The sequence below is a fragment of the Carcharodon carcharias genome, chromosome 4 (assembly GCF_017639515.1).
Source record: "Carcharodon carcharias isolate sCarCar2 chromosome 4, sCarCar2.pri, whole genome shotgun sequence".
NCBI lineage: Eukaryota > Metazoa > Chordata > Chondrichthyes > Lamniformes > Lamnidae > Carcharodon > Carcharodon carcharias.
The window spans coordinates 47,761,545-47,774,212 of NC_054470.1; the positions used below are offsets into that span (position 1 = coordinate 47,761,545).

Below are 12,668 nucleotides of genomic sequence, written 5' to 3' on the forward strand. Positions count from 1 at the left end.
GGATGGCGAACACGGAGGTGGCCAATTAGAAGAATGCCCCTGAGAAGATGGTACTAGCGGACATGCTTCCAACAAGTGAGGGTTCAGGACTCTCATTTGAACTTGCAATATTGGTGTTGTGCTTTGCTTTATTTACAGAGGGCCAGATAGAAATATATGAACTGGAAATAAAGTAACTTGATAAATGTATCTTTAAATTTGTTACCAAAAGTCTGAATTAATTCAAAGTCAAACTCCAGAGTGCGGTAATGTTAGAATTAGCCATGCAATCAAATGGCTGTTTGAGGTTTCACCATTCTCATCAGATACCAAAAATCTTGAGAAATAGTGCATCATTATTAAACAATTGATTAAGTCTAACACTGCGGAGTTGAAAACACATTGTGCAATATTAGTAATGAGCACATTGACACGTAATGACCATATTAACACACGTTTGAAATTTCTTTATCTGCTGCCTAATAAATGTGTAAACCCATTGAACACTTATGTTAAAAAAACACTCAGTTATTTTTGTATAAAACTAATTTGTTGCGACCATGGAATGATTTCAACCCTTCTAAATCCAACTTTGGATTCATGAAAATTAAGCAGAATACTTTTATCAATTGTGTTCTAGAACACTATGCTTGAATTACATTTAAACTATTGATACAGAAAGTTATACAGAGTTCACTTTATCCATTTATCCAAATAACAACTTTGAATGCCTGTGCTATTTATTTTCACAGCTGAATACAAGACACTTTGCCCAGGGGGTGAAGGATTTAGGCCTAACCCCATCACTGTCATCTTAGAGGGTAAGTACGTGGACATGTGTATTCTTGTAAAAATGCTCCACTGAAAGTACTCAGGCTCATAAATCCCCTGGGAGTGGAGCGTGCATCCCTGCATAAGTGCCAAAGTGCTCCTGCCCAGGACGTCCACTGCTAACTATATTAAAGTGTGCAGGGAAAGGTCCCTTTGTTTACATAAAGTAGTAAGTGCTACACATATCAATACTTGTTCACCTTGTTCCACTGCAGGCCAGAAGTTGTGTGAGAGGTCCCAGATTCTGCAGGAAGAGGGGTGGAAGGAGAGAATGTGGTTGTGGCATTTATCAGCTTGTGACCCTCTCAGAAAGAAAGTAAAATTGTCTGTGTTCCCTTTTGTAACAGGTTTATATTTAAATAATTTTATTAAATAGTAAGGCTTCTTATCTTCAAAGTGCCAAGGCCATGACTCCTGCCAAGACTCCAGGTGGAGCCCATTCTGCCTTTTAGCTGGTCAGCGTGCCTCCATATAGCTTTGTGGGCACTACATCAATGTGAGATGTACAGCAACCACAGAGATTACTGTTTGCTAAATGTGCAGTTTGTTTATGACCATGACAGTATGCAGATGAATGACCCCTATCCTGGCAGCAGTCATGATTCTTTCATTTGGCAGCAGTCCACTGTTCCCTCTGCCTTTCAGGGTGTCTGCTGGGTAGAGAAGGCTATCCTTTACACATGGCTCGTGATTCTACTCTGCAGCCTATTGAAGCATGTAAGATTCTGAAGGGGCTGAACAGAGTAGATGTTGAGAGGATGTTTCCTCTCATGGGGAATCTAGAACTAATTTCAAAATAAGGGGTCTCCCATTTAAGACAGAGATGAGCAGAAATTTCTTCTCTGACTGTCAATAATTTTTGGAATTCTCTACCCCAGAGAACAGTAGAGACTGGATCATTGAATATATTCAAGGCTATATGAGACAGATTTTCGATGTACAGGGGAATTGAGGAATGTGGTGGGCAGGCAGGAAAGTGGAATTAAGGCCACAATCAGATCAGCCATGATATGATTGAATGGCCGAACATGCTTGAGGGGCCATATGGCCTCCTCCTTCTATTTCTTATGTTCTTATAACACAACGATATGTAGCCAGCATGGATACAATGAGAGTCATGCTGTCACATGAAACATCAAAGAGCAGACCTTTGAGGTTCTGAAGCAACAGTTCCATTGTCTGGACCGCTGTGGAGGAACTCCGCACTACTCACTAGATTGTGTGCCCCAATTCATAGTGGTCTGCTGTATCCTCCATGACCTTGCCATTATGAGGGTACAGCCACTGCCACCAGGGACAAGGCGACCAGCTTAAGAGGGGAGGAGGAGGAATTGAGGAGGGGACTGGCACATTCCTGTTCTGGCTGCACTTGATTGCCTCATTTGACTTTGGTTCCCCTGAACACAATCCCAATTCTGAGACATCGGCCATCAGATACTGCATCATAGTTGGGTTTGCAATGACGTCACGGAGTTAGCCACCACTTCCAGCTCTGAAAAGAATAGACTCTAAGCTGTGTGCAAAGCCCTGTGCCACATTTAAGCCATACTCCTCCAGTATCAACAGGCTTTCTGGTAGGCCTGACAGTGCACCAAGCATTTCTGTGCACATGCCCATCAACCGCCTTCTGCATGTCACCCTAGTGAAGTACATACGAACATACAAATTAGGAGTAGGCCATTCTGCCCCTCAAGCCTGCCTTGCCATTCATTAAGATCATGTCCCCATCTGAATCTCCTGCAGGAGAACCTGTGTGTGACCTTGCCCTGCAGGGAGCTGGCACCTGCACTATCTTTTCCCCCTGCCCTGCCTGCAGCCCACTCATGCTCAGTGACTTACCATCTGCAGATCTCACCTCTTTGCTACCCTCTAAAGTTCAAAAAGTGTCAATATCTGAGCTGGTGACCGCATATGTGAGATTGAGTGATGGAGTTTCTTCAGCATTCTCTTGCTCCTCTTGAGCTTAAATGTCCCACATCAGTGTTTCATCGTGAGGCAGTTCTTGAGTAAGTAAAAAGATAAAGGTTGGGGACAGTGAAGGGGGAAAACCAAGAGGTGCAAGCTTGCACCATCTGCAACATGTAAATTAGAAGAGATTGTGGGATGAGGAGGAAGTGGGATGTGATCAGACAGTTTCAGAGGAAACATAGCATCATCCTCTCTGATTTCAGACCTGCTGCTGACCACAGCCTCATTCTTGGCTGGACCAATGTTTGGCAGCATAGGGGTGAGGGATGCAGCCCTGTATTTCTATTTCTGGTTAGCAGCTACTTCCTCTAATTATCAGCCACCTTGCCCAGCAAGAGGGAAGTGTGTCAGTGAGCCTGCTGTGATGTGTTTGGACAATGTGCCTGCCACAGTTGAATATCTGGCAGTGTGTGCAAGCTGTGAGGACTGATCTGAGGCTTGCAGCAGGGATAAGTGTGTAAGGGTGAGGTAAAACAATGAATGTTGTTTCTAATAGTGATTGTTGGAGAGCAAGTGAAGGGTGAGGATTGGTGAATTGAGCAGTGTCTGAATTCAGCTAATGGTTTATTTATAAGAATATAGCATTTGAAAATGGAGCCGCTAACAATTTGCATGAGGTCGTTGAACTTTTTACAGCACTGTACCCAGGTTCTTGGAGGCAGACTGGTGACATTGATCATAATGGTAATCTGCTGCCACTCCTTTCCATGAAAGAAGACGGCCTTGTGGCCACTTCATGCCCCACCACCACCAATGCTGCATTAGAGAGCCTTGGGGCATGGCTTATTGTATCATTTTCATTCCCCCTTCTGCTCATAGTCTCTGCTGCAACGATTTCCACAACCTGCCGCACCCAGCATACACCTCACCTTCAACAGGTTGTTAAGGCACAGTGGATGGTAAATGCTGAGCTGCTCAAATCCCAGGGGGAAACTTGAAACAGCTGCCCCAACTGTTTTGCAAGTTGTATTTTTATTTCGAGATGCATGCCTTGAATTCCGTAGTAATAAGACCACCGAGTCTTAGAGGTTTTTTTAGAAAACTAGATTAAACATTTATTAATAAAATAAATGATTTTAACCACATGCATAGGTTGACAGATTCCTACTATGATAACTCCTAACTCCCCTAATTAATCTAGCTCCCAGTGACACCTCCGTTAAGGCAACAATAAAATAACATAGATTTCAATAGACCCAGGCAAAGCACACCAAAGCCTGGATAGTGACATTTAAAATGAATTCTTTTAACTTCGGTTCCTGGAGAAACCAGCTTGGCACATAGAGGCTGGAGGCTTTTCACACTTGTTAGATCTTAGAATTCCTTCTTCTTATACATAACCTCATCTTATGCAGGTTTCTCCATTTTTAATGTAAATCCCATTGTCTCAATATGTCTTGCAACTTTACTTTTTTCATAATATAAATCTTTCATAGTATTCATATTATCAGTAATCTTTGGGAAAAATACACACTCTGTTTGGCTTAGCCTCTGTTGGCTAAGTGTAACACCTTACCACCTCTTCGAAATTCACAACTCTGGTTTATCTAAAAATGCAAATGTTCTTCACACCTCACATTCTAAAACTTTGGCCATGTTTATGTATTTAGCATTTCAAACCTAACTTCTCTTCTGATAACTCAAATCATCCAGACCAGCTGTCTAAAATTCAATTAACAACCAAACACAAACACCCCTACACACAGAGAAACTACTCGAAACCCCACTATTAACCTACCTTTACAATAATTTACAATAATATTATGAAAATTATTATATTTTCACGACAAGGTGAAGACTGGTTTTCAGTGGTGCAGACAAGTACTAAGTGGTGCTTGCCCCGCACAAATTTGGGCCCGTTGTGGAGATGTACAGCCACTCAGTGGTGCATTTAGTGTTTTGTTGCTCACTATTATCATCATAATTAGAGGCACCAGTACACAGTTTGTGTGCTGCTTGCATAATTTTGAACTGGCATAGGTTAATCACACATCATGATTCCTTTGCCTCTTTCATGAGCAATCAATGTTATGGCCCATTATCTGTGAAGTTACAAAGGCATAGAGAACCTGCTAATGTTTTCAAGCAGGAATAAGGAAGTAGTGCAGAACAAATGGCAATATACTACTTAACACCCATTCAGTCAGAAAAGCTGTAAGAAAATGCTTTTAGGATGATTCTTCTGGGATCTGAAGGCCTATTAATACTCTATATGGCCCCCAAAAAATCTTTCTCCCCCCCCCACCCCTGCCTCTGTGTCCATTTCCCGTACAGGTCCACGTCTGGCTTGATTTTGTGGATAACCAATCAGACCTTTTCCCAATCAGCAAGGCGCCTGGATCAACCCAGGCAGCTCACTGCAATTATTCAAATGAAGCTCATTAATGAAAATGGTTCAGACCTTACCCTGAATACATTAACAGTTAGCAATGTCACAACAATATGCCACCTGCCCAGTCGAATCAGACACATGGGGCAGAGTTCTCCAGTTGGCAAGCAGGGGGAGGACCCACTCGCCGACATGTAAAGTAACGCTGAGTTGGCTGCGCGCCCACCGAACTATCAAAGGCCTATTAAGGCCATTTAAATAGTAATTAATTCAATTAGCTGAACTTAAGGTTGGCGGGCAGGCGAAGAGCCCAGCTGGCCTTCACATTTTTCACGAAACCTCATTCACAGGTGAGAAGAGGTTTCATGAAGTGTTTTAAAAGTCAATAAAAATTTTAAAAATAATCCATTCACATGTCCCAGTTCAGGGGACACGTTTTAAAAGTTTTTATTTCCCTTTTTTAAATTTACACATTTCAAACCAATCTCCCTGAGGCACAGAGGTGCGCAGAAGAGCGCAGGGAACAATTCAGGGAATCCTCCCCACCTCCCGCACAGGGAGTGCTGAACACTTCCTGGGCAGGTCCTTAATTGGCCTACCCACGTAAAATGGCAGCGCATCCCCGATTGGGGGAGCTGATTGGGTTCACGCCCACCCCTGCACAACCCCCACCAACAGGGGGAAAATTCAGCCCATGAAAATTCCCCCTACACAATCCTATTTTCATCCGTGGATTTACTTAAATGCTATCAGATTCAAACAGTTCAAAGACCTGAATGAATTGTAGTGGTGACAATGTTTTTGTGATGCCATGCACTTTATGATGTGCTTTGTGAATATTTCTCTGGCTATATGTTGCTTCTCAGATATTGATGAATGCCAGGAGCTGCCAGGCCTGTGTCAAGGTGGGAACTGTGTCAACACTTTTGGCAGCTTTCAGTGTGAATGCCCAGCTGGCTACTACTTAAACGATGACACCCGGATCTGTGAAGGTAAGTTACAGGCATATTTGTAAAGGAGCTGTCAATACCTGGAACGTTTCAATTTAAAACATTTTTAAAATGGTCAAATGCAGTTAATTTAAAGGGCTGGGGGTGATGGGGGATGACGGAAGGTGGTAGCAGTGGAACAACTGTTAGGCATCAAAAATAGGCATCATATTCCTATAAAGAAATAATCCACTATGTGCCTTCACAGATATTGATGAATGTGTCACCTACCCTGGTATCTGTGGACCTGGGACATGCTACAACACCTTGGGTAACTACACCTGTGTCTGTCCTCCGGAGTACATGCAGATCAATGGTGGGAACAACTGTATGGGTGAGTCCTGCTGATTATTGATCCCTCAAAATTAGCAAATCTACAACACGAATCCTATGAAACAACCTCCGAAAAGCAAATGTTCCTCTGCAGCTTTTTCAAGCAAAAGCTGCAGAAACTAGTGCAAAACCTAAACACACGCCACTTAATGCTTTGGAATGAGGCTTTGCAATTGTAGTTGTCAAGGTGATAATCAGTGATCCTGCTTGACTTCTAAGGTTCATAGCCTTTAAACTCAAGTACTTCCAAATGTGAAGTAATGTCTCGATTGCAGTGATGTTGGTGCCAGTTATCTGAAGTTGGATGAATGTCATCTCGGGAAGCAATGTCAGAACGCACAGTTCTTCAGGAAATTAGCACTTTCCTAAAGTACTTTTAACGTATAATATCTTGATTGCAGTGAATTCCACTTCAGGGCCAACAGTACTCAAAGATCAAACATGAATATACAGGAAAAATGAACGACCAAATCTTAGTCAGATGTACATAGTTAATATTTTAGTTAACACTGTATTTCTTTACATTTATATGGAAGTGATTTAATGGAGTGGGCTTGCTTTTCAAATTGCATGAGAAGTAAAGATTTTGAGGCAATTTACTTTTGTTATTGTATGAATTCAAGACACTACAGTCACAAATAGAAACAAGTCAACATCTCTATTCTCATGAAGGGGAGTCAGCGAGTAAAGATGAAATTCTGCTCCAATGTGTTTAAACAAGTATCGAGATTAATTGTAATCCTTACCACTTTCGCCACACACACTCAACAGGCAGCCACCTTTATTGGGCGAATAGTGATAACTATTTTCTTTATCATTAGAGTCAATTATAAAGCCATCACTAATGACATATTAAGTGTGCCAGTGATTTTGCCCAGTCTGGTAGGTCCTTCAATAAGTTTGCTGCTCATTAATCCTCTTCATTTATGAAATCAGTCATTGGTCTTGGTAATTGGATTCACAAAGGCATCAAAATGAAGCCATGAAAGGGGAGAGGGGAAGAGTGAAACACATGATTAGAACTTGCTGTGAATTCATAGGCTGCTGTTTAATCCTTAGCAGCTGAATATTGTTTGATTTCAGCCTGTCAAGAATATGTTAGCTAGCTCCAGTCTGTTAGGGTAACAAAATGAGGAGACTTAACACTGAAATCAAAATGAGGATTTTTAACTTATTGTGGTTTAACTAAACACGAGTTATTACAAATTGCATTAACACCCAGTGTCAGTGACTGGGGACTGTATCACTTACCCTCTAATCAGAGCTTTCAAAGACCCTTATGCTTCTCTTGCAATTTCCAGATATATTAACGTAATAGAGTGTTGGCAGTACATGATTGAATATCTGGCCAGAAAGAGCAAAAGAGTTGGTATGTGTTGATGTAAAGTCCAACCTAAATGTTCTACCATCAACAGACAGCCAACAAATATAAGATCAGAAATATTTCAACAGACATTTAAACATAATGCCAGAGTTTAGTTTTCATACCATATTTTATTTATTCCAGACATGAGAAAGAGCTTGTGCTATCGACACTACAACGAGACCTGTGAGAATGAGCTCTCCTTCAACTTAACCAAAAAAATGTGCTGTTGTGCGTACAATATCGGTAAAGGCTGGAACAAACCTTGTGAACCCTGCCCGACGCCTGCTACATGTGAGTCAGTAACTGCATTTCCCACCTGGTTTCCACACTTGTCGTAACTTAATTAATGAAAGCAGAAATTTGGTTTAAAAATATGATTTTTTTTCCCACTCAAGCACATTTTAGGTAAAAGTTAGTTAAAAAATAGCTTATAGAATATTCAGAGCACTTGGAAAATTGAGAGAAGGAAAAGGTACAAGGCTCGATTTTAATTTCACTTGTAGCAGATTCACCACTGAGTGTTGGGGCTGTAAAGAATTCATCCGACCGATGAGTGCAAGTTTTCTCCTTTAGATGTTGAAATATGGAACTATTGCGCAGCTGCTTTATTCATTGTGCCCTCCATTTTTGCCCACTGTCCCTGGATGGAATGAGCTATCTAGGTGCCCCCCCCCCAAAAAACTAAAAGTAATGTCTTTCTAGGAACTATAATTCATTTCTGATGTAGACAGTTTCCTGAGGAATTAGTTGTTTTCTGTCTCTTGTTCTCGCCCTCCCTCACAATAGCAACAGATATTTTGAAGGCTTCAACTACCAGTGTTGTGGAAACAAAATACAAAGATGGCAAGTTCAAATTGAGCTGATACAAAATAAAAAGATTGTTGGTAGGTCAAAGCGTCATTATTTTGTAGCCAGTACAGTCTATGGTTATCATCTTCCACAGTGAGGAATAAGAAGTTGCTGTGTTTGCAGAAAAAAAACAGGTAAGGTTGACTTTGGGCTCACTCTTTAAGCAGTCCAGAGGATATCAATGAAAGAGATGAATGGTGTCATTAAAAGTTTCAGTAGCTAACCTCTCACTTAAGTTATTTAGCTCCCTCATAAGCATTGATGGCTGTCACCTAAGTTTTCAAATTAGTACTATCATGAGAATAGAAATCCAATACATCCACACACACAGGACAGGATTTTGAGTTCGACATGTGGGCGCAGCCAGTGGGCTCAGGAGAGGCCTGAAAATGGGCTGCCACCACCGATTGGCCCCTGACTGCGATTTCACACTAGCAGGCTAATTTACAGCCAGCCAGCTTGAAAAGCGTGCTGAAATACTCAACGCTGCCAGGGTGGGCCAGGAGGAGGGCGAGCACTGAAGTCAGCGCAGGCGCAGGGAGTGCTCACAGAAAACCCCCTGAAGGCAGAGAGCTGCCCCAGGGAGCTGATGAATTCAAAGCCATAAATAAGGATTTTCCAATGCCGAAAAAAATGTCCACACATCAGGATCAGTCACCTGGACATATGGCTGATGTAAATTCTGCCCAAACAATTTTATCTTTTTTTCATTAATATCAGAAACCTCAAGCCACCCTTGGATGAGGTTTCCTCAAAAAGGCAAAGGCTGCCTGGCCGATTCACCCACCCGCTAACCATAATGTTGGACGCGCATCAAAAAAAATCACCATTGATTACCGCATCAATGGCTTTAATAGGCCTCTTAATTGTCGGCAGGCGTGCTGCCGACTCTCACACACGCCCGCCACCTGAAATATCGCGCGAGTGCGTGATGTTATTGGGATGCTCGCCCGACGTCATCATGCGCTATGTCATGCTCCAGTGGGTTGGACGCGTGCCTACACGTCGAGTAAAAAATTCTGCCCATAAAGAATTCTGAGAAGCATTACACTTAGTATGAAATTAACACATAGGCCCAGATCTTCACACAATTATGCAGATTCCATGTCGTAGCCAAAATGATACCAGGACCCCGGATCCAGAAGTCCTGCACCCATTACCGCCAGATCCTATTTCCATCAGTGGGGGAAAGTGGGCAGCATGTAATTCATGCATATGGGAAACCCGAACCCTGCAAGGCTATTTGAACTCTGTGCCGAATTCAAACAGACCCCATTTTTGCTAGAGCATGATCCATTTCGCATAGTGTGTAACCTAGGATTTTTAAGAATAGATATGAATGTGAGTAGAAAGTGGATAAGGTTTGTGGAACTGGCAAGTTAGTTAAATCCCCTGCTCTTTAAATTTTGAAAAAAAAACAGCCGGCTTTGGTTCTAAGGGTGGAATCATCCCAGATTTGTACAAAGTGCAGCAGCAGGTGTGAAAAACAATGTTTACCCATTGGTCGCAATGGTGGCATTTCATGCAGTATCAGCCCATTTCCTGCCTCATTAATTATGCAGCCACAGGAAACATGCTGTGTCGCTGGCAGGTGGCCTCCGATTTGCCTGCCATGCCATTACCTTGCTGCTTCATCATGCAGGGAACCATATTTAAACTGTGCTGTGTGCGCACTTCTCAGTGCTTGCAGCCCAGGAGGGCACTGGTGAAGACATGGGCCATAAGTCAAGAAGGGTGCAGCTCACCTGATTCAGTGACACATCCCCGGGGCACCTTCTGGATGCCATGGAGGCCCAGTGCGATGTCCTCCTCCCTGCTCTGGCTGCAGGAGGACCACCAGTCTCACCACCCAAGCTTGGGAGGAGGTGGCAGTGGTGGTCAGTGCCAAAAATGCACAAAAGAGGCTGACCATCCAGTGCAGAAAGAGACTGAATGATCTCATCCATGCCATCAGGTTAAGGGAACCATCTCATCACTCCTAAACTCACACACTCACAAGCCCATCACACATTCACTGGCATCTCACTCACTGCCAGCTCAAGGAACATCTCAACTCTCCCTGTCCCACAAACCTTCATATCATCTTCTGGCCTCCTGTCCTCTGGAGTCTGCCTCCTCAGCCCTCACCACCTTGAGGCCATTTGCACAAATCAACATGTGCCCCTAAGCACTCTCTGTGATACCTCCCTTTCCACAGTGCAGCTCTCGTCCTGCAGCCTCTTCCCATGCCTGAGGCCACTTCTGCCCCTTCCCCAGGCAAACTCTAGTCCTGCAGCCATTGAAAAGCCATCCTGCCTTATGCCTGGTCGGGTAGGTAGAGACTTGCCTACAAGGCTCCCTTAAAGGTAATGTGATGCTGCCTGCGAAGCCTGGCGCTGATGACTGCGAGTGCTGCCCAAAGCAAGGTAGACAAACAAACCTCAAAATCCCAAGCGAAGTGCAGCTCACTAGTGCACGTCGCTCCTGTACAGTGTGAAACGCCTACCTGCTGAGCTGATCCAGCATGGGGGGATTATTCGGGCGAGCAGGGTTTATAATTATATGGAGATGTATTAAAATGATGTTCCTGACATGTGGCGGCAGGAAACGTGGCCTGCCATTGCCAGGTGGAGTGGACAATTGCAAATTGGTTTCACACTGGTGTGAAATTGAATTTTGGCCTTCCTGCCATATTATCCGCTCATGTCCGCCATGACACCTAAAACCAACAGGGACAGAAAATTGCGTCCTAAGTTGAAAAAAATCAGTGCTTGCAATTTCAATAGTCTTTTGCTGACATAAGAGTGAGGGCGTTTATTATCATGTTATTACTGAATGACTGCTTCCACAACCTGTCATTATCACAGGGTATGGGGAGTAGAGGTGCTGCAAATCCATAGTTTGATTGACAGATCCAAGAGGTTATTAGGGGATTAACTGTCTTTGATGTGGGGCTATGAATATAAATATTTGTTTTTTGTAAAGGATTACAAATGTGAAGAGATTTAAGTGTATTGAATGGGCTTTTATCAATGAGAGCGTTTTTTTATATAGTGAAGCCTGTAATATACACTTAGAACTTTATTTAATCTCAGCATGGGTCCTGACTTCTGCCCATAGTGGATACTAAGTGAGTTGGCATGGTTGGTGTAAGGTGGTGGGTGGTGTATATGTTGGCACTAAGTTGGTATAGGGACTATAAGGGGCCATAGGAATGAGTGGGCGGTCATGGGTTGGCATGAGATAGCGCTAAATTGGCATAGGGGCTACAAAGGGCCATGGGGATGAGCCGGGGGGTCCATGTGTTGGCACTAAGTTGGAATAGGGGCTATAAAGGGCCATGGGGGTGATTAGAGGGACATAGGTTGGCATGGAGGGCGTGGGAGGTGGGTGGAGGCATGGATGGAGGGAGTGAAGGCCAGAGGGCCTAACTTTTTATTACAACTGGGACGATGTTCCAGACCTCCAAGGCAAGCCTTTTAAAAAGCCCGCATCAGCACTCAGCAGCCCCTCCTGTGGCTGCCTCTGCACTGTTTCTGGGGGCAGAGGGCCCAACTCCAGCATGCGCCCGTACCTCTGGAACAAAAATCTAGCCGTTCCGTGCTGTTTCTCCCAAGGCAGGCGCATCGAGCTGGGAAATTTTCTGATTCTGCACATTCGCCTCAGGAGCAAAAATCCAGGGCAAAATGTTCACTTATGCTTGTTAGTCAAACTAAACTGAATTAATCAACGTGAAATCAACATTTCCATGAAGCAGCTCTTTATGAAAAACAGTAGTGGATTTTAGGAGGACTGCCAGTTCTACATGCCCCTTGTTTTGATCAATATAATTTGGAGCTGAAGTTCCATAAAATACTATGCTCCATATTCCATGAAAAAGCATCTAAAACCAACTCAGATATGTTTGATTAACCAGGTACTCATATTCCCCTTCCATTGTGGGAGATTCTTTGGAAGCCAAGCAACTTAATCCTGCATACAGCCAAAAGGTAGCCTCCTTGTCTGAGCAAGAACAAGAGCCCTAAGTAAGCCATTGGCCCCATGT

At 43.3% G+C, this 12,668-nt stretch overlaps 1 protein-coding gene across 2 annotated transcripts in view; it reads left to right on the top strand.

Moving 5' to 3' along the window:
- The window catches only part of LOC121276975 (fibrillin-2), a 401,991-nt gene that overhangs the window by 295,064 nt on the left and 94,259 nt on the right, over positions 1-12,668 (top strand). For both annotated transcript variants that reach the window (XM_041185736.1, XM_041185737.1), the window contains 4 exons: positions 732-800; positions 5,974-6,099; positions 6,305-6,430; positions 7,937-8,086. In XM_041185736.1, the coding sequence (XP_041041670.1) occupies positions 732-800; positions 5,974-6,099; positions 6,305-6,430; positions 7,937-8,086 (471 nt within the window). The remainder of the gene's footprint in view (positions 1-731; positions 801-5,973; positions 6,100-6,304; positions 6,431-7,936; positions 8,087-12,668) is intronic.